Source organism: Leopardus geoffroyi, chromosome C1, assembly GCF_018350155.1.
Source record: "Leopardus geoffroyi isolate Oge1 chromosome C1, O.geoffroyi_Oge1_pat1.0, whole genome shotgun sequence".
NCBI classification, from domain to species: Eukaryota; Metazoa; Chordata; class Mammalia; order Carnivora; family Felidae; genus Leopardus; species Leopardus geoffroyi.
The window spans coordinates 117,326,547-117,351,441 of NC_059328.1; the positions used below are offsets into that span (position 1 = coordinate 117,326,547).

Sequence of the window (24,895 nt, forward strand, 5' to 3'; positions counted from 1 at the left end):
GTCCGTGAGTTCGAGCCCTGCATCAGGCTCTGGGCTGATGGCTCAGAGCCTGGAGCCTGTTTCCGATTCTGTGTCTCCCTCTCTCTCTGACCCTCCCCCGTTCATGCTCTGTCTCTCTCTGTCCCAAAAATGAATAAACGTTGAAAAAAAAAAATTAAAATTTAGAAACAGCAAAGAATGTTATAAACCGCGTAACATAGGTTAAAAAGAAAAAAAAAACTTACGGAACAAATGCTTTCCCAATAGTCAGTTCTCCATGATTAATCAATGAATGGGTATGGTTGTTGTCGATTGGTTCTTTGTTTCTTCATTGTTTTTAAAATCATCGGTGTTTATTGACATGAATACAAGGTTAGTTGGACAGATTGTTCATCTCAGCTCAAAGCATATAGAAATGATTTTTAATGTTTCAGGGGTCTCCTGGTCATGTCAAATTAGTGGACCAATTAAGTTAAAATTTTTAACACTGTACAGTCTACTTCCAGAGCGTCCGATGAACTAGGAATGATATAGTCATAAGAATTCTCTTAATACCGTCTATATTCTGGAAACACTATATTAGAAATGAGAACAATTCTACACCAGTTCAGTAAACTGGTAAATGAAACAGGCCTCCATCAGAGTTAATTAATTAATTTTTAAAGTTTATTTATTTTGAGAGAGAGAAAATGAGTGGCGGAGGGGCAAAGAGAGGGGGAGAGAAAATCCCAACCCATCTGCACTGCCCTCGTGCCGCCTGATGTAGGGCTCACAAACCCAACCGTGGGAGCATGGCTTGAGCAGAAACCAAGAGTCAGCTGCTTAACTGAGCCATCCAGGGCCTCTAGAGCTAATTTAAAGAGAGAAGACACCTCAGGTGACCTGCTGTGCTTGTAGATGTTTAGAGATTGGCTTCTGTGAATCTGAATCCAATCTGCCCATCCCCCTGTGTCCCTCCCTCACAGCTAACCCCTCCTGCTCCGATGGGGGCCTGATGACTAAGGGGATGTCCTGATCTATTTAAAATGTAGGTGTTCTTGTTTTTCAAGCGTTGGGAGGCCAACAGATAAGGAGACAATTACCATTGAAAGATAGCTCCTACTCCTCAAGAGAAGGGGGCACACCCCACCATGCAGGGGGTTACCAGAGTCCCTCAGGAGGCAAAGAGATTGAGGGGAAAAATCTAGATGGGAGCCTTTACTGTGGTTTCTAGGAGAAGGAATGGGTGAGGCAGAATAAATATGTGTAGGAGTAGTTCTGGGGCGTAGGGGCTCTCCCAACTCTGGTACCCAGCCCTGGAGTGGCCTAGGCAGGAGAATAGTGGCCTGGAGGGAAAGCTCTGGGAGGAGGTGGTTGGGGTGTGGTCTGTGGCTTGCTCGGTTTGCATATGAAAGCCACACACAAAGGCTAGTTATTTATAATCTGAGAAGTGTCTAGCCCTAGGAGGGTTTGCGTCAGCAAGGCCCCAGATACCAAAGCAGCCGGAAGCATGGTTAACTAATTAATTGAGTTTTAAAATGTTTATTTATGTTTTGGGGGGGAGGGGCAGAGAGAGAGAGAGAGAGAGAGAGAGAGAGAGAGAGAGAGAGAGAGAGAAAGAAAGAAAGAGAAAGAAAGGGAGAGGGAGGGAGAATCCCAGGCAGGCTCTGCGCCCTGGGCAGACCCAGGGCTTAGTCTCCCTACCCTTGAGATTAGGACCTGAGCTGAAATCAAGAGTCTGCCGCTTAAATGATTGAGCCACTCAGGGGCCCCAGAAACATGGTAAATTTAATACGTGACCTTGGGTGCTGCCCTGGGCTGCAAGTGGAATAGTGGGCACAAAGGAGCTATGTGAGAAAAGCTACATTTCAGACTTAGAGTCAGCCAGTTTTTTCTTAGTTGTCTGAGCTTCCTCTCAGTCTGCACAACCACCGCAAACTTTCTTGAGCCGTAATCTCAACGGGAGCTGGTCTCCCTTTGCTCACTCCGGGCCTTTGACCATCTCCCGGTAGGAGCCACAGTCTGGATGTGCAAGCCTGATGTTTCCACGCACCTGGGGAAGCCTCCCTGTTTCTCAGCAGTAAGTTTCCTCCCCCATGGTTTTCTACAGGGTTGTATGTCCTGATCTACATACATGCACTCGGGCAGTGTAGACTTTGAGCAGCGGCTCTTTGAATCTCCCTTGCTACCTGTGCATTTCCGCACTGGAGAGCTGCCCGCTCTGGTCGCAGACCTTTGATTTGAACCTCAGGTGCTTTGTGCGCTTAATTTTTGTTACGTCACTTATGAAATCCTCTGTTTCTCTCTCTAGGCTTTTTGGGGAAACGCGAAGAGCATCGCTGCGTTTCTTCAAAATGACCTCTCATCGTCTGGTATCTGTCCTGTGACTCTTTGTCTGATGTCAAGGTGCTGTCATTCGGGTAATCTCTAGGCAGTCTCAGAGATTTTGGCTGGTTTCCTTTGTCATCACTGCCCTGTTCCCTTTGTGTGTTGTTCTGCAGTCACTTTATTCTTTTTTTTAAATTTATATCCAAGTTAGTTGGTATCTAGTGCAACCATGGTTTCAGGAGTAGATTCCTTAGTGCCCCTTCCCCATTTAGCCCATGCCCCCTCCACACGCCCTCCAGCAACCCTCTGTTCTCCATATTTTTTTTTTTTTTTTTTTCAACGTTTATTTATTTTTGGGACAGAGAGAGACAGAGCATGAACGGGGGAGGGGCAGAGAGAGAGGGAGACACAGAATCGGAAACAGGCTCCAGGCTCTGAGCCATCAGCCCAGAGCCCGACGCGGGGCTCGAACTCACGGACCGCGAGATCGTGACCTGGCTGAAGTCGGACGCTTAATCGACTGCGCCACCCAGGCGCCCCATATTTAAGAGTCTCATGTTTTGTCCCCTCCCTGTTTTTATATTATTTTTGCTTCCCTCCCCTTATATTCATCTGTTTTATATCTTAAAGTCCTCATGTGAGCGAAGTCATAGGATATCTTTCTTTAATTTTGCTTAGCATAATACCCTCTAGTTCCATCCATGTCGTTGCAAATGGCAAGATTTCATTCTTTTTGATTGCCAAGTAATACTCCATTGTATATATATACCACATCTTCTTTATCCATTGATCCATCGATGGACATTTGGGCTTTTTCCATACTTTGGCTATTGTTGAAAGTGCTGCTAGAAACATTGGGGTGCATGTGCCCCTTCGAAACATCATACCTGTATCCCTTGGATAAATTACCAACTAGTGCAATTGCTGGGTCGTTGGGTAGTTCTATTTTAATTTTTTGAGGAACCTCCATACCGTTTTCCAGAGTGGCTGCACCAGTTTGCATTCCCACCAGCAATGCAAAAGAGGTCCTCTTTCTCCACGTCCTCGCCAACATCTGTTATTGCCTGAGTTGTTACTCTTAGCCATTCTGACAGGTGTGAGGTGGTATCTCATTGTGGTTTTGATGTGTATTTCCCTGATGATGAGTGATGTTGAGCATTTTTTCATGTGTCAGTTGGCCATCTGGATGTCTTCTTTGGAGAAGCGTCTATTTATGTCTTTTGCCCATTTCTTCACTGGATTATTTGTTTTTTGGGCGTTGAGTTTGATAAGCTCTTTGTAGATTTTGGATACTAACCCTTTACCTGATATGTCGTTTGCAAATATCTTCTCCCATTCTGTCGGTTGCCTTTTAGTTTTGCTGATTGTTTCCTTCTCTGTGCAGAAGCTTTTTATTTTTGATAAGGTCCCAATAGTTCATTTTTGCTTTTGTTTCTCTTGCCTCCAGAGATGTGTTGAGTAAGAAGTTGCTGCGGCCAACATCAAAGAAGTTTTGCCTGCTTTCTCCTAGGGATTTTGATGGCTTCCTGTCTTACATTTAGGTCTTTCATCCCCCCTTTTTTTTTTTTTTTTTTTAATGTTTATTTTTTGAGAGAGCGAGATAGAGCACAAGCAGGGGAGGGGCAGAGAGAGAGGGAGACACAGAATCTGAAGCAGGTTCCAGGCTCTGAGCTGTCAGCACAGAGCCTGACGTGGGGCTCGAACCCACAAACTGTGAGATCATGACCTGAGCCGAAGTCTGGCACTTGACCACTGAGCCACCCCGGCGCCCCAGTCTTTCATCCGTTTTGAGTTTATTTTTGTGTATGGTGTAAGAAAGTGGTCCGGGTTCATTCTTCTGCATGTCTCTGTCCAGTTTTCCCAGCACCACTTGCTGAAGAGACTGTCTTTATTCCATTGGATATCCTTTCCTGCTTTGTCAAAGATTAGTTGGCCATACGTTCGTGGGTGCAGTCAGTCACTTTATTCTTTTACCTGCCCTCTTGAGCATCTTTGTGGGCAAGAAGCTTTTTAGGCTCTCCTGAAGCTGACCATTTTCTTCAAAACCAATCACTATTTCTGTCAGTATTCAGCATTCTTCTGGGATATTTTTTTTTTTTCAATTTTTTTTTTCAACGTTTATTTATTTTTGGGACAGAGAGAGACAGAGCATGAACGGGGGAGGGGCAGAGAGAGAGGGAGACACAGAATAGGAAACAGGCTCCAGGCTCTGAGCCATCAGCCCAGAGCCCGACGCGGGGCTCGAACTCACGGACCGCGAGATCATGACCTGGCTGAAGTCGGACGCTTAACCGACTGCGCCACCCAGGCGCCCCTCTTCTGGGATATTTTTAAGGTGTCTTTGGCCTCAGTCACAGAAGGGTTTTGATGCCTCTGCCAGCGACCATGTCTGTCCTCGCAGATGAGCCATCGTTACTCCATAGAATGAAATTTTAGGGGACTCGCTTTTCTGTTCTCTCTCAAGGAGGTCTCCCGTACCCCCGGTGAAAAGGTGGACTCGTTCGTATCTTTGTTGTGTGCTGCCGAGCACAGAGTTTGCAATGCCAGAGGACTGGCACCCTGTTGCAGGGAGGCTCTGGGGGCTTCTGTAATGCATCCAGTCTGCTCACTGCCTTGACGTATTCTTTAACTTGGGCAGAAAGTCTTTTGTTTTCCTGCAAAATACCTTGGCTTTTTACTGTAAAAGCAATCAAACCAGCATATACCCAAATTCCTGGGGGAAACCTCACACAGACTTGATCCTAGTGCCCATAATTCAGACAGCCTCATCAGAGCACTGTGCAGCTGTCACATGGTCAGCAGCAGTGACATTTATGTGGTCATCAGGAGGCTCTCCCTGGCACCAAAGGGCACTGCTGCCGGCCAGGGCCCTGAGTGTCTTAACCCTAAACCAAACAAACAGTAGGCAACCGGGACAGACCATCAGGCTGAGGGGACAGGGTACCCAGAATGAATAAACTGGTCACTGCACGGGTGGACAAAAGTTTATAATTTGTATGGTACGTCATACTTAAATGCTAGGTGTGTTGCCGGGTCTCAATAAACGTTAATTCCCTTCTGTTAAGTTTGGCTGTTTTCCACAGCTGTTTGGAAGGGAGGAGAGCAGGAAGGGAGGTCAGGGTAGGACCAGCTTAATCTGGTCTCTGTATTGATTGATTGATTTATATTTATATTTTGTTTTTTGAGATGTTTATTTTTGAGAGAGTGTGCGTGTGGGTCTGTGTGTGTGTGTGTGTGCGCGCGCGGGAGGGGCACAGAGAGAGAGAGAGAGAGAGAGAGAAGGAGACAGGGACAGAGGATCCGAAGTGGGTTCTGAGCTGTCAGCACAGAGCCTGACGCAGGGCTCAAAATCACGAGCCTTGAGGTTATGCCCTGAGCCAAAGTCAAGACGCTCAACCAGCTAAGCCACTCAGGTGCCCCTGGCCTCTCTGTTTTTAAACGGTTTTATTGGGATGCAGTTCACATACCATATAATCCACCTACTTAAAGTACACATTCCATGTTTTTTAATATATTCAACTAAATGGATCATACCACCACCACTATTAATCTTAGAATGCTTTTGTCCCTCTTAAACTCTGCACCTGTTAGCAAGCAGACCGTCTCCATTTTCTCCTTCCTCCCCACCTCCAGCCATAGGCAGCCACTATCTACTTTCTATCTAAAAATTTGCCTGTTCTGGATACTTTCTGTATAAAGCATTATACAAATGGTGGTCTTCTGTGACTGACTTCCTTCTCTTAGCATAATGTTTTGTTTTGTTTTGTAAAGATTTTATTTTTGAGTCCTCTCTCCACCCAATGTGGGGCTTCAATTCACAACCCCAAGATCAGGGCTCGCATGTTCATACCAGGCGCCCCTGGTATGTTTTCACGGGCCATCCGTGTTGTAGCATGGATCGGAACTTCATTCTTTTTCATTGCCATGTAACACTGGTGTGTGGGTGGGCCTTATTTTATTTGTCCATTCTTTCGTTAATAGACGTTTGGGTTGTTTCCACTTCTTGGCATCTTATGAATATGCTGCTATGAATATTCATGTACAAGTGTTCGCGTGGACCTGTATTTTCATTTCTCTTATGAATGTATCTAGGGGCAGAATATCTGGGTCATATGGGGACTCCATTTAAATATTTGAGGAACTGCTAGACTGTTTTCCAAAGCAGCTGCCCCCTGTGCTAGCAGCATACAGGAGGATTCTAGTTTCTTCACCTCCAGCACTGGTTATTGTCCATCTCTGTGATGGTGTAAGGATGGGATGATGGAGGCCTCTTCTGGTGGCCACGGTGGCTGTCTGCTGGCATCACATGGAGCAGGGGACCTCAAGGCATGGCCACAGCCTGGCCGCAGAAGCAAACTGAAGCCAGAGGCTCGAACGCCATGAGAATTCTCTGCCTTTCTTGCCTGTTCCTCTCTGGGGATCTGCTTTATACTCTTTCTGCCTACCAGCTTCCCGGCTTCTGTGGCCAGAGGGCAGACAGTAAGGCCACCAAAAGCTCCTGAGAACATAGGCCCTCAGCCCAGCCACCCAGAGGGGCTAGTGTTCTCATTCCCTGCCTGTGGTTTGGCATTCCCAGGGCGGGAACCGTTGGCCAGGCCAGGTCGCATGCTCACCTGCCGGGATGTGGCCAAGAGCCGAGCCGGGCCCTCTGTAAGCATGGCTGCTCCCACCCTCTCCCTTTCTCCATCCTCAAGCAGTTCCTCGACATGGTCCCTAGGTGCTTCCTCTTCTGGAAGGCCTGACGGTGAGGGGAAAGCACAGACGGGGACTACAAAGTCCTTCAGCTTGCCAGAGGCTGAGAGAAAGTGGGGTTGCCCCAGGGCCAGAATGTTGGGGGTTGGGATAGGAGTGACCAGGAACTCTGGCTCCTGCCTCCAGAATCTTGGCCAGTAAAGGGCATGTGGACACGTCAGCCCAGGATATGGTGCAGGGCAGGTCTCGGACGGGAGGGGACCGAGTGAGTCACAGCTCTGACCTGATCTTTGAGATTTGGTTTTCTACTCTTTACTGTTCTTTGTCCTAGTAGTTTACCATTCGTACCCCTGCCACCTGAGCAGGAGGGGATCTATCTTTCCACACCCATATCTGGACTCTATGTTGTCAGCCTTTTAAACCTTTCTAAAACGCATATAGAAAATAAGCTCCTTATTTTAATTGGCATCCACCTAATTTCTCAACTGTTATGAGTGTAATTGAACATCTTTTTATATGCTTAACGTTTCTTTTACAAGACTGGCAGTTTATATCCCTTGCTCATTTTTCTGTTGCCATTTTGCTTGTTGCTCTGCAAGAACCATCGTGTTAAGTTGAACCATAAGCAGTTATCACTTACTTTAGCTTACCATTAAATTCACCAGTTAAATTGAAATGGGTTGACAATCTGTAGTTACTTATTGTTCATTTTAATAGAGTAAAGATTCAGTTTAGCACTGTGGCTGGATGCCAGTTCAACATACAAAAATCAGGAATTTCCTATGAACCAGCAATAAACACACAGGAGACAAAATAGGAAGAAGATAGGCTAATTCCTAGCTTATGATTATGACCATTCCTGGGTCCCCTCGAGGTCTGCTGTCCACAGTTGTAGGTGGAACTTGGGAATCCAGAGCATTTTGGGAGGGAGAAGAGAATAATTTTAGACTTAAGGAAAAGTGTCCGAGGGGATTAAGAGATACAAAGTGTCAAAAATAGTACCGATATCCTATACAGCTTCCTATAATGTTAACATCACATATAAACATGGTACAGTGGGGCACCTGGCTGGCTCAGTCAGCGAAGCATGCGACTTTTGCTCTCGGGGTCGTGAGTTTGAGCCCCACAGTGGGTGTAGAAATTATAAATAAATTTTAAAAAATAAAGAACCTCATAAGCTTTCTATAGTTTTCAGTGAAAAAAAAAAAAATAAAGAACCATGGTACAGTGATTGAAACCAGGTACTTCCTTTGGTGTGATGCTCTACATCTCTACTCATCTTGCATTTTACCACTGCCTCTGTTGCTGACCTTTTCTGCTCCAGGATCCAATCCAGGATCCCACGTGGCATTTTTTTGTCTGGTTTTCTTTGTCCCCTGCAACTGGTGATAGTCCCTCAGTCTTCTCTTGTCTTCTATGACCTTCAGACTTAAAGAGTGCTTACTGATTAGTTATTTGGTAGAATGCGCTCAATTTTGGTTTGTTTGATGTTTTTATTTTTTTATTTTTTTTTAATGTTTATTTTTGAGAGAGAGACAGAGTGTAAGTGGGGGAGAGTGAAGGCAGAGAGGCAGAGTGGGGGGTGGGGGTGGGGCACAGAATCTGAAGCAGGTTCCAGGCTCTGAGCTGTCAGCACAGAGCCCGATGTGGGCCTGGAACCCACGAACTGCGAGATCATGACCTGAACCGAAGTCAGATGCTTAACTGACTGAGCCCCCCAGGCACCCCTTGTTTGATGTTTTTAAATAATGAGATTGAGGTTTTGTTTTTTTGGCAAGAATGCCACAGAAGTGACATTGTGCCCAGGCTAGTGTATCCTATTAGGGGTTCATGATGCTGATTTGTCTCATTGCTGGTAGTGCTGGCCTTGATAAGTTAGTACGTCGGCCAGGTTCCTCGGCTGTGAAGTTGGTATTTTCCCCTTTGTAATTAATAGATATCTTGGGGTGGAGGAGATGGTTGGAGACTATGCTGATACCTTGATTGTCCTCAAACTTACGCCCACTCTTAGTTGATCCTTTGGTTGATCGTTTTTGCACCAGTTTCTACTGCAGCATTTGCTTAGTGGTGATTTTCTATTTATTTCTCTTTCTACATTTAGTAATTGGAATGCTACTGTCAGAAGGAGCTTTTTCTTCTCGACCGTTAATTTATGCACTCACTGATCTATTGCATGAGTTCGGACCTGTGGATGTTTATTTTACTCTCTGGGTTAAAATTCAGCATTATTGTTTCTGAGTTCTTGTCCAATTTGTGCCAGTTGTGGCTAGTGGGGGCTCCTTCCGATGGGCCTCCGTGACACTTTGACACACCTCTCTCCTTTTTCTGAGCCTGCTCTCACTTTCGGTGCTACAAGATGAGCCTCTTGCATTTTGCCTGCTCTGGCCCTGGAAACAACCCCTTCTCTAAAGAGTTTCTAGGACATGGACACCTTTACTTTGTACGTACGCACACATACTTCCTGTGTGTGTGTTCGGGATCCATTGTGTGCCGGGCATGATGCCTAGTCCCTGACACGAGTGGCTCTGAGGAGGTTAAGTGCCCTGTCCAAGGTCACACAGGTGACAGGCCATCACGATCAGGACCTGGGTGTGTTGATGGCAAAGCCTTTTCGCAGAAGCCTGCCTTGTGTCGACACATTGGCATGGTAGTGCCCACATGCAGGTGACAAGACAAAGTCCTGTGCGGGACACGGTGTGTGCGGTGTTAATGCTTCCTCCACCTGCTCGTGCTACCCGACGGCTGGCGGTCAGCCCTCCCTTCTTGGAGGTAATGACGGCCTCCATTATGTTTTATATGGTATTAATTACCCAAAGCAGTAACTGTTGGAAAGTAAACAACCTTTAAATCTTGGCCGGCCCGGGGAATTGCCTCCTGTTCTTGGGAACACTGTGATCTGGGCAGGAGGCCCTGCACCGGGTTCCGCTCACTGGGCACAGCCGCTCCTGAGGGAGGGCCTGGTGGGCATGGCCTGGGGGAGGCCAGCAGGGCTGGGCCTGCTCTGGGCAGCAGAGGTGTCCCCCACCTGCCCCGCCCCCCAGACGGTGGCAGAGAGACTCAGGTAGCCCTGGTGGGGTCGCCCCAGGGCGTGTCCCAGTGTGGCTGCCTCCTGGCTGTGTGACCTTGGGTGGCCGGGTCACTCGGTGCGCAGAGCTCTTGTGAGGGCTGCAGGAGCCCGTCTGTGCAGCACTGAGTGCAGTGGTCAGTGCATGAGTCGGGCTCAGTACCTGAGCGCATTTCACGCCCTTTCGCAAGTGCTAATCGTGACTGGTACTGGTTGAGCACTTACTGCATGCCAGGCTGCAAGTACGTTATCTCATTCAGTCTCCCAACCACTCTGCAAAGGACATTTTGCAGATGAGGAGGGGAAGATTCAGAGAAAGTCATGAACTTGCCAGGATATGGGAAAGTCTAGGCTCAACGCCAGTGCATCTGACCTGACCCCGGCTGCCCTCCCCGTTCTTGTCTTGGGCCAGGCCACAGGCTGCTGAGACTTTGCCATTCACTTGCAACGTCACCTTGGGTACATCAGTATCTCTCTGGGCCTTGGTATCCTCCCCTCTAAAATGGGCACAGTCATAATGCACTGTGGGCTGTCAGGGTGGGCTCTCAGAGAGACGCTGGGCACTCCCTGTGTCTGCCCTTGTGTGCACGTGTTTGGTGTTTTGTTTATTGGATGAAGTCTGTTTTCCCCAAATGCCCATCTGTCTGGTTGGGTTTTGGGTGCTGGCCTGGCACTGGGAAAAAGAATACCAATCATTGTTGGGCATCTGTTACATGCCTGGGACAGTATGAGATACTCCCTACTGTTTGTTTCATGTTTTTCAAATTCACATGTAATATATTTCTAGTTTTCAACAACGTTAATGCTGAAGATGAATATAATTTAAGAGGGAAAGGTCCTTTTCTGTCAACTGTTAGATACGTATATTAGACTCAGAAATATAAGGGGGCATGTATAACATTTAAAAATAAAAGTGCAGTTACATCGTGAACATGTTATTCAGCAACTTTTTTGATGGGGTATTTGCATCATAGACTGTGCGTATCCTCAGTATTGATGGGTATTGTCAAAATACCCAATAGGCTGTGATGTTATCTGTCCCACCTGTAGTGTGTGTGAGAGTCCACGCCCATATTTTGTTCTTTGGATGCTAGCAGTCGGTTAAATTTTTGCCAGTCTGATAGATGAAACTCTCATTGCATCATTGCCATTTGGCATTTCTTTGACCATCGGGGAGGCTGGGCATCTGTTCATGTTCTTGGTGTGACTGACTAGTTCCAGCTCTGTTAATTGCTTTAAGGAATTAAAAAAAATTTTTTTTTAAATCTTTATTTTTGAGAGAGAGAGAGACAGAGACAGAGTGTGAGCAGGGGAGGGGCAGAGAGAGAGGGAGACACAGAATACGAAGCAGGCTCCAGGCTCTGAGCCATCAGCACAGAGCCTGATGTGGGGCTCGACCTCACACACCATGAGATCATGACCTGAGCCAAAGTCATAGGCTTAGCCGAATGAGCCACCCAGGCACCCCTGCTTTAGTAAGGGAACTTAATATCAAATTCTGCCACCATTAATTCTGAGCCTGTCACATGCCACTACTGTACAAGAGGGTGGAATGTGAATGTGTGTGTGTGTGTGTGTGTGTGTGTGTGTGTGCACGCGCAACTCTGGTTCAGGTAAACCAGTAGCTGGCCTGTCCTCAAGAGCTTCCGGTCCAGCTGAGGACCTCCAACTTAGGCATTGTGCAAGAAAGCCAAGGGGCAAAGCTGCGAAGCATCAAAAGAAGTTGGGAGGGAGGGAGAGGGAGAGGTCAGCAGAAAGAGTGAACATTATATAAAAACTCGAATGTCAATGTCTATAAATAAAGTTTTATTGGACCAGAGCCACACCCATTCACTCGTGTTGTGTATGGCTGCTTCCTTGTTACAGTGGCAGAGTCGAGTAGTTGTGACAGATAACCTTATGGGCCACAAGGCTGAACATAGTTACTGTCTGGCCCTTTAGGGAGAAAGTTGGCTGATGCCTGGGCTAGAAGGTGTTAGATATTACGGGTTGTGAGGGAAGAGGGAATGAAGGTCTGTTGAGCACTTGTCTGGAGTGGGTGCAGTGTAAAGTGCCCGATGTATATTTTCCTCAGAAGAGAGGTTGCTCTTGTATCCCATGTAGTCCTTGCCCTCCTTCTTCCATTTCTGGTAGTGCTCCTGCAGGGTGGAGGCGAGCAAGGGCAAAGGGGCAGGGCGGAGGGTGGACATAGTCTTAAGGGTGGGGGAGAGGGAGGGTTCTACACCCCTTGGAATGGCGTCTGGGCCCACTGGGCAGGGTCCTAACCATTCTTGGGGAGGGTGGCCCAGTTTCCTACTGAGCCTCAGCTGGGGGCCCCCCGCTGCTTCCTGGGAGCTAAAGCTGGAGTGCCAAGGTGCTAGGGGTCACCAGGGCTCTGCTGGTTAAGGTGGGGAGGTGGATGTGAAGACTGTGACCCCCCCCTCCTCCAGCTCAGGCCATTCCTGGCCTGGTGGCCACCTGCTGAGGGCTAGTTTACATCACCAAGTGCCAACCCTGGGGCTCCTTCCCTTTTAGCCTTTAGAAGACCTTTAACTGCTCCAAAGTAGAGGGTGGGGGCTGGGGATGGTAGAGGGCATTGCCCTGAAGACTTTGGGGGAGGAAGGACCACCATCCCCTGGTAGGGCCCTGGTATGTCTGCCTGTGTTCTCACTGCAGGGGCAGGGTGGGGGGGGTTAAGATCCAGCCAGAGACCTATTTGCCGCTCTCCATTAGGTGCGCCTTCAATCCGCCAACAGCCTCCTGCCCCTTAAATACCGGTGTCGTCCACATTTTGGAGACCTGGAAACTGAGACTCACAAACGGAGTGATTTACCCATTAGTCAGTGGTGGGTCCACCTATGACCCCAGGCTCCAGACATGTTCCCAAAGTAGTTTTGGGAGCTTGCAGAAGAACACTGGCAGATGCTTATCTCTGTAATTTTTCAGTTACTGTTTATTTCCCGTATGTGATTATGATTGTTCTGTATGCAGCTCTGACACACTTTTCGAAACTAAGTTTAAAAAGTGAGTTGATTAAATAAATAGCATCCTCACTTACAGGCAGTTTATTTCAGTGGCAGAATTGTGGGGTAAATGAGGGTGGTGAATGCTGTCCCCGCTAGCATCTTGGTACGCCCTGCACCCAGCGTGTCACTGGGCACAGAGCGGGTGGCCGTGGGGGATGCAAGGGTGACTGCTGAGTAACGGAGTCCAAGGGACCCTCCCTGTGAGGTGGGGGTGGGGAGTCAGAACACACATGACCGAAATGCAGTGCAGATAACAGCTGGCTCACAAGTGTCCTGCCTCCACCCCGTTGTTGTGTGTGTGTTTTAATTTCAGATCGATTGAGGACTACAGAGAAGAAGAGAACACATACTCATGTGCCCAACACAGTTTGCAACCTTGCCAAATTTGCTCCTGATTGTCCCTCTTTCTAATGCTGTTGCCTTTCTTCCCTCCTCAGAAGCAAAACCACTTGTGAAATTGGCGTTGGTTTGAAATGTTGGTGTGGGTTTGAATGTCGACGCAGATTCTTAATTTTTTTACTGCCTTGCGTAGTTAGCTATCAAATTAGTGGCATCATTTTTTGTGTCTTTTTTTTTGTTAAAAAAATTTTTAATGTTTATTTTTGAGAGGGAGGGAGACAGAGCATGAACGTGAGAGGGGCAGAGAGAGGGGGAGACACAGAATCGGAAGCAGGCTCCAGCCTCTGAGCTGTCAGCACAGAGCCTGACGCAGGGCTCGAACTTACAAACTGGGAGATCAGACCTGAGCTGAAGTCAGACCCCCAACCAACTGAGCCACCCAGGTGCCCCATCATTTTCCGTGTCTTTAAACTTAATATTAAGTAGCTTCTTATGTGTCACCAGATACCTTTTTTAAAAAACTTGTTTATTTTTAGGTAATCTCTATACCCAACATGGGGCTTGAGTTTACAACCCCTGAGAGTAAGAGTTGCATGCTCTACCCGCTAAATCAGCCAGGTGCCCTTACCATATACCTTTTTTGCTTACTATTATGACTCTGAGATTTCTCCATGTTGGTGTGTGTCACCAGAGTGCTCATTTTAAGTGCTGTCTGCACTTCCATTCTAAGTCAAATAATAGAATCAACGTATCTCTTTTCGTGGTGCTGGGTAGATAGGTTGTTGACGGTTTCTCCCCGTAATGAGCGATGTCACAGTGAGCAAGTTTTGTCTGTCTCCTGATGTACATGAAGAGCTTCTTTAGGATATGCTTTTAGAATTGGATTTGCCTGACTGAAGGGTTTGTACATCTTTAATGAAACCTTGTTGCCAGACCCTTCTCCAAAATGGTTGTATCAGTGTAATGCTTCCATCAGCAATGCCCAAGAGTACCCATTCTCTACCTTGTAATCGGCACTTGATATCGTCCGACTGTAGTTTTTGCCCCTCCGATGGATGGAAGATGGTATCTTACCTTACTTTGCATCACCCTGCACACTTGTAGAGACCAGCATCTTTTCATGTGCCTGTTGATCATTTTCTCTTGCCGGAGAGTGATCATTATGACCCAGTTTTCCAGGTCAGTCCCCACTTGTAGAGACCGTGTAATTATTAACAGCACCCTTGGCATTTTCAAAAGTGTCTGGGTATAAATGTTATCATGGTTTTCCTATATAATATAAAGGGCATCATTTTTCCTTTGTGTATTTGTGTCTACTTTAAAAAAGATCCTTGCCTACCTCATAGTCATAAAATAATCTCATATTTTTTTCTAGAAATGTTAGGTTTTGCTCTTATTTTGGTTTTCATTAACTTAGAATTATTGTATACGTATGGTATGAGGTAGCCATGCATTTTTTCCATATGCATAACCAGTTATTCCACACTCTTCAAGTCTGTGTCTTTTCTCACTGTCATAGATCAGGTTTCCAAGTGTCTACAAGTCTATTTCTGGCTTTTTTATTCTTTTAGTCTGTTTGTTTCCATGCCAAATTACATGATTTTAGTGATTATAACCTTATATCTTCAGAGTATTTTATTTTATTATTTTTTATTTTATTTTTTAAATTTTATTTATTAATTTTTTTTAACGTTTATTCATTTTTGAGAGACAGCGTGAGCAGGGGAGGGATAGAGAAAGAGACACAGAATCCGAAGCAGGCTCCAGGCTCTGAGCTGTCAGCACAGAGCCCGATGCGGGGCTCAAATCCACAAACCGTGAGATCATGACCTGAGCCAAAGTTGGATGCCCAACTGACTGAGCCACCCAGGCACCCCTATTTTTTTTTTTTTTAGAGAGAGAGCGAGCACGAGTGGGGGAGAGGGGCAGAGGGAGAGAGAGAGGATCTTAAGCATGCTCTGCACTCAGAGCAGAGTCTGACACGGGGCTCAATCCCACGACCCTGGGATCATGACCTGAGCTGAAATGGAGTCGGGTGCTCAATCGACTGAGCCACTCAGGTGCCCCCGGAGTATTTTAAATGGAGTGGTATTTTAAATGGAGTGTTTCAGGGAGACTAGTTTATCATGAGGAAACAAATATCAGACCTCATGCAACAGTGTGGTTACATGTCCATTAGACTTTGAAGGTGCATCTTAGTTTAGCAGGTGTATAGGATATTAGGGATTTGAGCCTTAAAGGAAGGGGAGGGTTTAGGTGTGTGGGAGAGGGTCACACAATAAGATGAATATAAAGAAATTCGGGAGGAAACATAGAGTGGACTCCTTGAATGTTAGAACCAGAAGGGACCTTTGAAGCCACTAGAGACTGTATGCGGTAGTTTGGCTAAGTGATCAGTCTTTGGAGTCTGATAAGCCCAGGTTTGATCTTCACCAAGATTCTTAACATCTCTGGATCTTAATTTTAATTTCCTCATCTGTAAAATGGGAGCAGTGATGGGTTTTCCTCATAGGACTGTTGGGGGGACCAAATCCAATAATGCACGTGACAGGCTTGGCCATGTCCTGGCATGTAGCCGTACAGAAACTGAATGATAGTTACTTATTATCCTATTTCCTTGATTCTAGGGCCAACTTCTCTTTCTTTTGCCACATTTTACAATTCTGGAATTAGAACAGGCTTTTACCTTCATTTCCTGTAGTGCTTGTTTTTCTTCCCAGGTTGTTTAGAATGTGGGAAACAGAATATTTTATAGACCAGGAATTGGGGCCAACATGCTGTATGCAGAATCCACCCTCCAAGTTGATTTGGTCATCCTAGGAATCCTCTCTCTTGTTGATCCTAGAGAGAAGAAGAAAGGGGAAAAAAACCCCATCTTAACTTGGGATGGGGATATACACCGTGACATGCTGTAGCAAACTGGTACCTCCCAGGAAAGAGAGAATCATGTAGAACTATAGATGTCCCCTGCCCAGTGAATGACACCCACCGGGTAGGATGCGGTAGGATCTGGAAACATTTAGTGTCTGCTCCTGGCTGTGCCAATTGTGCCCAAGCCAGGGAACCTCTGCCCCCTCCTGTCAGTGGGGCCCACGACCCGAAGCTGCCCGAGTCACAGGCTGTCTGACCTGTGCTGAGATTCAGGTGAGTGAACACCTGAGCAGATGCTGCCACCACGGGAGCACCCAGCGACTGGGAGCTGCCAGTTATTGTCCCCCGAGGCACGCCTCTCCCCTCCTGCCAGCTTGCCTCAGTTTTGCTTGGGATCGCTTTCTCACTCATTCATCCCCTCCGCTCTAGAAATCCTGTGCACTCTTCAAAGTCCATCTTAAATGTCATCTCCTAGTCCAAACCTTTTGTCACCCTTCCCCCCCGTCACACCCTCATTCTCTGTGAGTATTGCTCAACTTTGGATCTCTGTTGTCTCTTAAGGAGATTTTCCAAATTCTGCCTTATATGACTACTTTTCCTATGCGGTGTGATGTAGCCTGGAAGACTGCTAACCTTCGAGGGCAAGAGTGTGTCTTAGTTTTGCAAACCCTGTATGTAGTTCTGGCACAGAACAGCATCGCAAAGAGTATGAAATGACATTTAAGCACACACTTGCGGAATATCTACTGTGTGTCAAACAATATAGTGACCAGCAGAACAGATGTACTCTGTGCCCTCATGGAGCCTGCTTCCCTTGGCTCTCACTCATGCCCTGAAATGATGCTGGCCAAGCAGAGAAGTGCCCCTGTGCTCAGGTCAGTTCAGCTTTCATGACCTCGCTGATTGGTGTGTGAGACCACGGACAGTGGCCTTCTGATGGCGCTGTGTGAGAGCTGGGCTTGGGAAGGTCGGTCTGGCCCCAGCGTTGGCGTCCAGGCACGCATGGGAGAGAGGTGCCCCGGGGTGTGTGTATGTGCAGGAGGAAGGGATAAGGACGGGAGATTGGAGAGGCGGTTGGGGAAGCACGTGGGTCAGACCTCGCAGCAGGTGGAAGAGGCTGTAGCCCCAGACCCAGGGCCCCACTTACTAGCTCTGAGCCCAGATTTCGCTGCCTCTTCTGTTCAGGCTCAAAACTGCCCTGCATGGGGCAGGAGGGGAGCCTCGGTTTGCTTGAGCTGGGGCTGTCCCGCAGAGCCTGGGGTCAGTGCTAATTGGGCCCTGGGGCACCTGTAAACCCATAGTGATGACCGCTTGGGCCTCCGGCCTCATGCCAGAGCTGGCTACGTTTTCCGCTTTCCCTTGGAGAAGGTGGAGGACGCTGGAAAAACCAGTTAGGGTGTGTGAGGCTCCATTTTATGTTGCTGTTAAGGGAGTGTTGGCTCCAGAGCCCGGAAACGTATATTAAAAATCTGGCTCTTTCAGAAAGCTAGAAGCATTGGGTAGGTCAGCAAGTGGCATCTCCCGGACTGGTAAGTGGGCAGGACAAGAGTTTGGGGCTTGCGCCTCCCCCCTCTGATGCGAAGGGCACATCGTCCTGAGTGGTAACTGGGGCTTAGTGCATCACTGTGTCCCTTGGTCCCGTCCCAGAGGCTGGTAAAATACCAAGCGGGCATTTCTGTGCTTGGCCGGCCTCGTTTCCAGGCCTGGTGGGAGCCGTGGGAAGGAGCTCCGTGGCACACAGCCCTGTGTCCGTCCTGCTCACTTCCGAGTCCCTGCGATTCACATGGTGTCGGGCAGTACTTGTTGTAGGCGAATATTTGGAAGGAATGATTTAATCTCATGTTCTTTGCCCATTCTGTTGTTCGTTCGTTGCAGGGAGGATGAACAACTTTGTGGCTGCTTTAACAAATGACTACAAACATGTTGGCTTAAAACAAAACAACAGAAGTTTATTCTCCCAGAGTTCTGGTGGCTGGAGGTGGGAAATCTGATGGGGCTGTGCTCCTTCCGGGGGCTTTAGGGGACCAGCCAGTCTTTGCACCTTCCGGCTGCTGGGGGCTCCAGGTGTTCCCAGGCCTCCAGTCTCTGCTGCCTCTGCTGTCACATTGTTTCCTCTCTGTCTCCCCCGTGTGTCTCTTATAAGGACACTTGTAATTAGATTTAGGGACCTCCGGATAATCTAGGAGTATCTCCTCATCTCAGTATCCTTAATTTAATTGCATCTGCAAAGACTCTTTTTCCAAATACAAGATAACATTCACAGGTTGTGGAGATGAGGGTATGGACAGGCCTTTTCTGGGAGGTGGCAGCATTCAACCCACCCCCAGAGCTCTTAGGGTTTTTCAAATCATGGCCGTTTTAGCTATTTTAAAGCTGCTAGCCGCTGGGTTTGTGCTGTTTGCAGTCAAGTTTCGTGTGTGTGTGTGTGTGTGTGTGTGTGTGTGTGTATAAAGAGAGGGAGAGAGGGAGAGGTGCGTTTTAATATAGGTAGATTTCCATTTTCCCCAGTTTTAGTTTCAGAAAGTCCTTCCCTATTGAGTGTTAGCTAAGTATGATTTATGTTCACATAAAACCTTAAGAAATTGGGGGCTCCTGGGTGGCTCCATCAGTTGAGTGAGCGCCTAACTCTTGATTTCGGCTCAGGTCATGATCTTGCGGTTGTGGGATTGAGCCTCTCTGTTCTGAGCGTGGAGCCTGCTTAAGATTCTCTCCCTCTCTCCCCATTCGTACTCTCTCTAAAAAAAGTAAAATAAAAACCAACCTTACGAAATTTACTGTTTAGTCCAGTGGTAACTTCTTTTGATATTTGCTGTGAGGTGAATACCTATAAAACCCAGAGAAATCCGAGTCAGGTCTGTAGTTTGGTGAATTGCATGTGCTTGGTCAGTTTCCTGGTTTTGCTAATGAACCGTATTTACCTGGATGCCACCACTGGGGAAAATGGGGGACAGGCACTCAGGATCTTTCTGTTCTACATTTGTAACTTCTTGTGGGTCTATCGTTATCTTAAAAAAAAAAAGAAAATCAAACCGCCAATCGGATTTACCAATTCCAATCATCAAATCATTTATTCTCTGTTAATTTGTAAAACATCCTTTATTAGTTGTGAAATATATTAGGGTGTTTTAGAGTTGTGGTTACGCTTATTTACTTTGGGAAGAATTGACATCATTTGATATATGGTCTTCCTGTCAATGAATATGGCATGTCCTATTTATTCAGACTGTATATTATTTCCTAATAAAACGTGTATAGTTTCCTTCAGGTTATTTGTAGATGTGATTCATAGATTCAAGTTCTCTCTGTTACTGTGGATGAGTCTTTTCTCCACATATGTTCTTTAACCAGCTTGTGCTGGTTGGAATCCCCACACCCTTTAAATACATGAAATTCTTTTAACTTGGGAAAATGCTTTTCATTCTGCAATTAAAGACAATGTTTAACAGGCTTTTACTTGTTCCTTTAACCTGCTCTCGGGAACGGTATGGTCAGTTATTTACTGTAATGTGGATTTGGGTGAGTGGCTATGTTCTCCATCCAAGTGAATGGGGGGGGGGGGGCGTCCTTTATGAAGAAATGTTAAGTTACGTTCCGTAAATTTAATGTTAACTCCATTTTGTTGAATTCTGTTTCTTTGAAAATTGTAGAAGTGCTGTGTCTTGGGGTACACATGGTGTGCTACTTGGGGTGCCCTAGGTGCAACCAGGCTGAGTGGACAAGCTGGGGTGTGCAGTCCAGAGAGTCCATCTAAGTTGGCCACAGACTGATGCCTCTGCTTTGTCGCCTGGGGCCATAAGGCCTGGGTGGCCACTCAGGAGGTCAAGAAGGCCTCTCTATCTGGGTGAATCCCAGATTTGAAAGCACTCAGAAATGGAAAATGTATTGTTAACCCCCCTCTAGGTCAGTCTTATGAAATCAGGCTGCTGGAGAATCGGAAGCTGGGAGACTTTCAAGATCTGAACACGAAATATGTCAAGGCAAGGCTGTGGGGCCGCCCTCCCTCCCCAGGGGTTGGTTGGGGTCTGGGAACCTGGGCTTGCCGAGGATGGGGCTCAGGAGTGGCCGGGAGGTTTGGGGAAAGCTCCAGAGTGGGAATGGGTTCCTGTTCCCTGGAGCGTGTTGTCTCAGGGGCCAGGGGCAAGCCGGTGGCACTGAGGACCAGAGGGGCCTGGGCTGATCGAACGGGCTCTGGGTTGGGCAGACTCAGGTTGGAGCCAGGCTTTGCCACTTACTGAACTTCCCTGAGCTGTCGTTAGCTCATCTGCACAAAAAGGTATATATGCACGTGAAGCACTTAGTAATCCTGGAAAAAGGGGTGGCCATCATTTTGACTGTGTTATTGGGGTTCTGAGCGGGGAGAAGCACGCAGAGCTTGCGAGCAGGGAAGGGAGGCTCCAGCAGGAGGGGCCTTGGTCGTGAAGGGTAGGAGGTTTGCCCTGGTAGGTGCTTCCTCTTGGGTCCTTGTTGGCCTCACACCTGGCTGTCCCCTCCCGGCCTCGCCTCCTCCAGAGCATTATCCGAGTGGTTTTCCACGACCGCCGGCTGCAGTACACGGAGCACCAGCAGCTGGAAGGATGGCGGTGGAGCAGGCCCGGGGACCGGATCCTGGACATCGGTGAGTCCCTTGGGCTAGGAGGGGCCCAAGGCACTCCAGGCACATTGGGGTTCTTCCTGGATGCTATCGGACTCATGCCTGTGGGGGACACTTTAGTGCACTATTGCCTTGGGCAGAATGCTATGGGAGCTGGCACAGGTGACTGTGTCCTCAGGCCTGCCCTCGGGGACTTCCCCTTTCAGTGGCATGAGAAGGCCTGTAGTCGGGGATTGCCCGGAGGCTTTGCAGAGGGTCCTGCCTTAAAGGATTGTGATCTGTGATGGAGGGAAGCTTGGGCATCACGGAGACGGGCAGCAGAAACTGAATTTTGGAGTCTTAGGCACGGATCCCGGGGTCTTTTATCTGTAACCCTGGCAGCCATTTGGGTTTTGGAATTTAGAACTTAGAATGACACGAGGGTGCATAGACCCCCAAGCTGCACGGAATGCCTCCAACAGGCAATCAAGCACACTGATATTTCTGCAGCAGAATAGAATGACTGGTCACACGAAATGGGACAAAGACCCTAAATAGCTTCGTGGCACTTCAAGTCGGGCTTTCTGCCAAATGGGTCACGCAAAACGTACTTTTCAGAACTTTTGGCATTTCAAATGGTGGTTAAGGCATTTGGACCTGTAATGAGAGTCCTTCCCTAAATACTTGGGAGTGGCTGACACTTGCACTTTTGTGTATGTGTATGTGTGTGCAGATATTCCACTGTCTGTTGGTATCTTGGACCCCAGGGCCAGCCCGACCCAGCTGAACGCTGTCGAGTTTCTGTGGGAGCCTTCGAAGAGAGCCTCTGCATTCATTCAGGTAGGCGGGGGAGCGGTTGTCCTCTGGGGAAGCCAGGAGTCTCGGGGCCCACGTGTAGTTCCTCAGAACAGTCCACCTGCAGGACCCTGCTGGGCTCCTGTTCTCTTTTGCAGGGACATACCCCGAAGGGGAGGGGGTGCAGGAGTGTTGCCCGTGCACAGAGCTAGCTGGTCCCTGGGGCTGGAAAAGGACTTGGCATGTTGTAGAATCCTGGGTGGGGTTTGCTTATCAATATGTAAGCTTGCTACAAAATAAGCATGTCTTGGCGTACCTCAGAACAGTCCACCTGCAGGACCCTGCTGGGCTCCTGTTCTCTTTTGCAGGGACATACCCCGAAGGGGAGGGGGTGCAGGAGTGTTGCCCGTGCACAGAGCTAGCTGGTCCCTGGGGCTGGAAAAGGACTTGGCATGTTGTAGAATCCTGGGTGGGGTTTGCTTATCAATATGTAAGCTTGCTACAAAATAAGCATGTCTTGGCGTACAGAATATGAAATAAGATTTTTTTCCATGATAGTTTCTAAGATTAAATTATTTAGTGGTCAGGCACCTGGTATGCATTCAGGGGCATGGCAGGGCCGCTGTGCTTCTGGGCTGGCACAGGCTGTCTCACTCACTATATGTCCCTTTCTGAGCCTCTTTGTTTTTCCACCTGTCTTACAAATCGGACAATGAGCATAAAGTCATTACTGCAGTACCTGGTCCATAGTAATTGCTCACTAAAAGTTATGACTTTTTTAAAACATAATTACAATATTCTTACTTTATTTTTTTAAAGTTTATTTATTTGGAGAGAGAGAGAGAGCATGCATGCATGCAGCAGAGGGGCAGAGAGAGGGAGAGAGGGGGCTCAATCCCATGAACCATGAGATCATGACCTGAGCCGAAACCCAGTTGGTTACTTAACTGACTGAGCCACCCAGGCACCCCTCTTACTGTATTTTAAAGTCATTATTACAATAGTGTTGTATTGCCACAGTAATACATTATTATAGTATTATAGTGTTACAATAATAAATATACATTGAGTGTGGTAGGTACTTAGCAGGAACACAGAGATGGTTCCAGCCCCCTGGTCATGCTTCTGGCCTGGCCCCAGGAACCTGGACACCAGGGCCACTGGGGGCTTAGCTGTGGTCCCACCTGCTCTGCAGTCTGTGGGGTCTGCCTGGGGAGAGAAGTGAGGGTGGGGCTAGTGGGGTCCGTGAACCTGAGCAATGGCAAGGACTTCGCTGGTCAGGCAGGGCCCCTGAGGTCAAGGGACAAAGGTGGGAGGGCATGTCCTTTATAAAGCGGGACGGAGGGCCATTGGCCCGGGGAGAGCGGGGAGGCTGACACAGATCTGCACCTGACTAGGCAGGATGGAAACCTTCATTTGGCCAGGGGCACTTGCGGAGCCCAGGGCTGGTCCCTCTTCTTGCTTCTTGCCCACATTTCCCCTTCCAGGTGCACTGTATCAGCACAGAATTCACCCCGAGGAAGCACGGGGGCGAGAAGGGGGTGCCTTTCCGAGTGCAGATTGACACATTTAAGCAGAACGACAACGGGGAATACACAGAGCACTTGCACTCGGCCAGCTGCCAGATCAAGGTGTTCAAGGTAGGACATCCTTGCCACGTTCCTCCCGGGGTCACACGTGCCCACGGGTCCCTGCCTGCGCTGGACAGTGACACCAGCACGTTGACCTGTGCAGTCCCCCTGGAGGCCCAGCAGGGGGCTCGGCGTCCCTGTAGCCCGGGGCTCCTGCCTGGATTCCCGAAGAGCACGAGCAGTATGTCTTGGGGTGATGGGCCTGGCCGCTGTGGGCGTCCTTCTGTGTGTGGCACCTTCCGTCTCCCGTCACCACAGATGGCCGTGCTCAGCTCTACTTTGTAAGAATGTCTGGACTTGAACGTTTTTAGGTTTTTGTTTTCCTCCCATGCACTTTGTAGCTGGCCACAGATTCCGTATTTCGATTCTCCTTAAACTTAAGCCAGGAGGCCCCTTGCAGGAATCCTGGCCACAGATGTTCTTACTGAGGGCCCGAGGCCATGTCGCTGTCTGCAGTGGCCTCCTGTCAGAGAAAGAAATGTTTTTGGAGGTACCTCCTCCCTTGTCCTTCCTTGCTCACCCCCTGCAGTTGCCCATTACTACTTTTCATCTCGTCGGTCTGGACCGATACTTCCCAACGATGATTTGTGGCCGGTGACGCAGCTGAAGGTCCTGCGTGGCCTGGGGAGATGCAGGGTCACGACGGAGCCTGTGGCACCCCCAGGGGCGAGGGCGGGCGGGCCGTGTGGATTGGGACACCTTGGTCAGTTAGCGGTGCCGCGGTAACACCCTTCGCAACCCTGCTTCAGGATTGGGACTCCTTGAAATCAAACCCACTCTATCGGTTGCCTATTGCTGCTGTAACAAATTACCATACGTTTAGGGGCTTAAAGCCACACACATTCATGATCTCCCAGTGCTGGAGGCCCGAAGTCTGAAAGGGTCTCCCTGGGCTCAATTCCTTTCCGGAGGCTCCAAGGGAGGAGAATCCCTTTCCGTACCTTTTCCAGCTTCTAGAGGCCTCTGCCTTCCTCGGCCTGTGACTTGTCCACCTGTCTTCAGAGTGAGCGAGAGTGGCCGGGCTCTTCTCGCCACACCTCTCCAACCTCCTCTCCTCCCTTCCTTGCCCACTTCTGCGGCCCTGTGGTTACATTGGACCCCCTGGGATAATGAGGATAACCTTCCTGTTTGCATCTCACACTGCTAGCTCTGTTAACTCCACATGCAGCCTTACCCCTTTTGCCACATAAGGCGACAGCCTGTCGGCTCTGGGGATCAGGACGTGGCCGTCTCTGGAGAACACGCTTCTGCTGACCTTGTCCACTGGTGCACCGGGTGCCGCAGGCTCTGGTCTTATTGCCTGCTCTAGGATCTCACAGTTCTGGGTCCGGTGGACAGCTCCACAGCTGTGCTGCTGGAGGTCTTTGCCTGTCCCCAGTCATCCCTCTGTCCTTGTCATATACAGACCACATTTGTGGTCCTTCTAGCCGTACTTGTCCTCAGGTCCTGTGGCATGCAGTGGAGTTCCTAGGGATCAGAGGCTGTGCTGGGCAGCAGGAGAGAAGGGACAGTGTCTGCCCCCCTGGAGTGCCTAGGCCTCCCTACGCCCCCTACGAGCTCCCCTTTCTACACCTTGAGGCAGAAGCTCAGTGGTGAGGGCTCTGCCCACCACACTCCTGGACCATACACTGGCTATTATTGA

The 24,895-nt window shown here is 48.4% G+C and overlaps 1 protein-coding gene across 2 annotated transcripts in view; it reads left to right on the top strand.

Moving 5' to 3' along the window:
- The window catches only part of TFCP2L1 (transcription factor CP2 like 1), a 62,954-nt gene that overhangs the window by 12,757 nt on the left and 25,302 nt on the right, over positions 1–24,895 (top strand). For both annotated transcript variants that reach the window (XM_045479493.1, XM_045479494.1), the window contains 4 exons: positions 20,158–20,234; positions 20,767–20,872; positions 21,561–21,667; positions 23,110–23,262. In XM_045479493.1, coding sequence (XP_045335449.1) covers positions 20,158–20,234; positions 20,767–20,872; positions 21,561–21,667; positions 23,110–23,262 — 443 coding nt within the window. The remainder of the gene's footprint in view (positions 1–20,157; positions 20,235–20,766; positions 20,873–21,560; positions 21,668–23,109; positions 23,263–24,895) is intronic.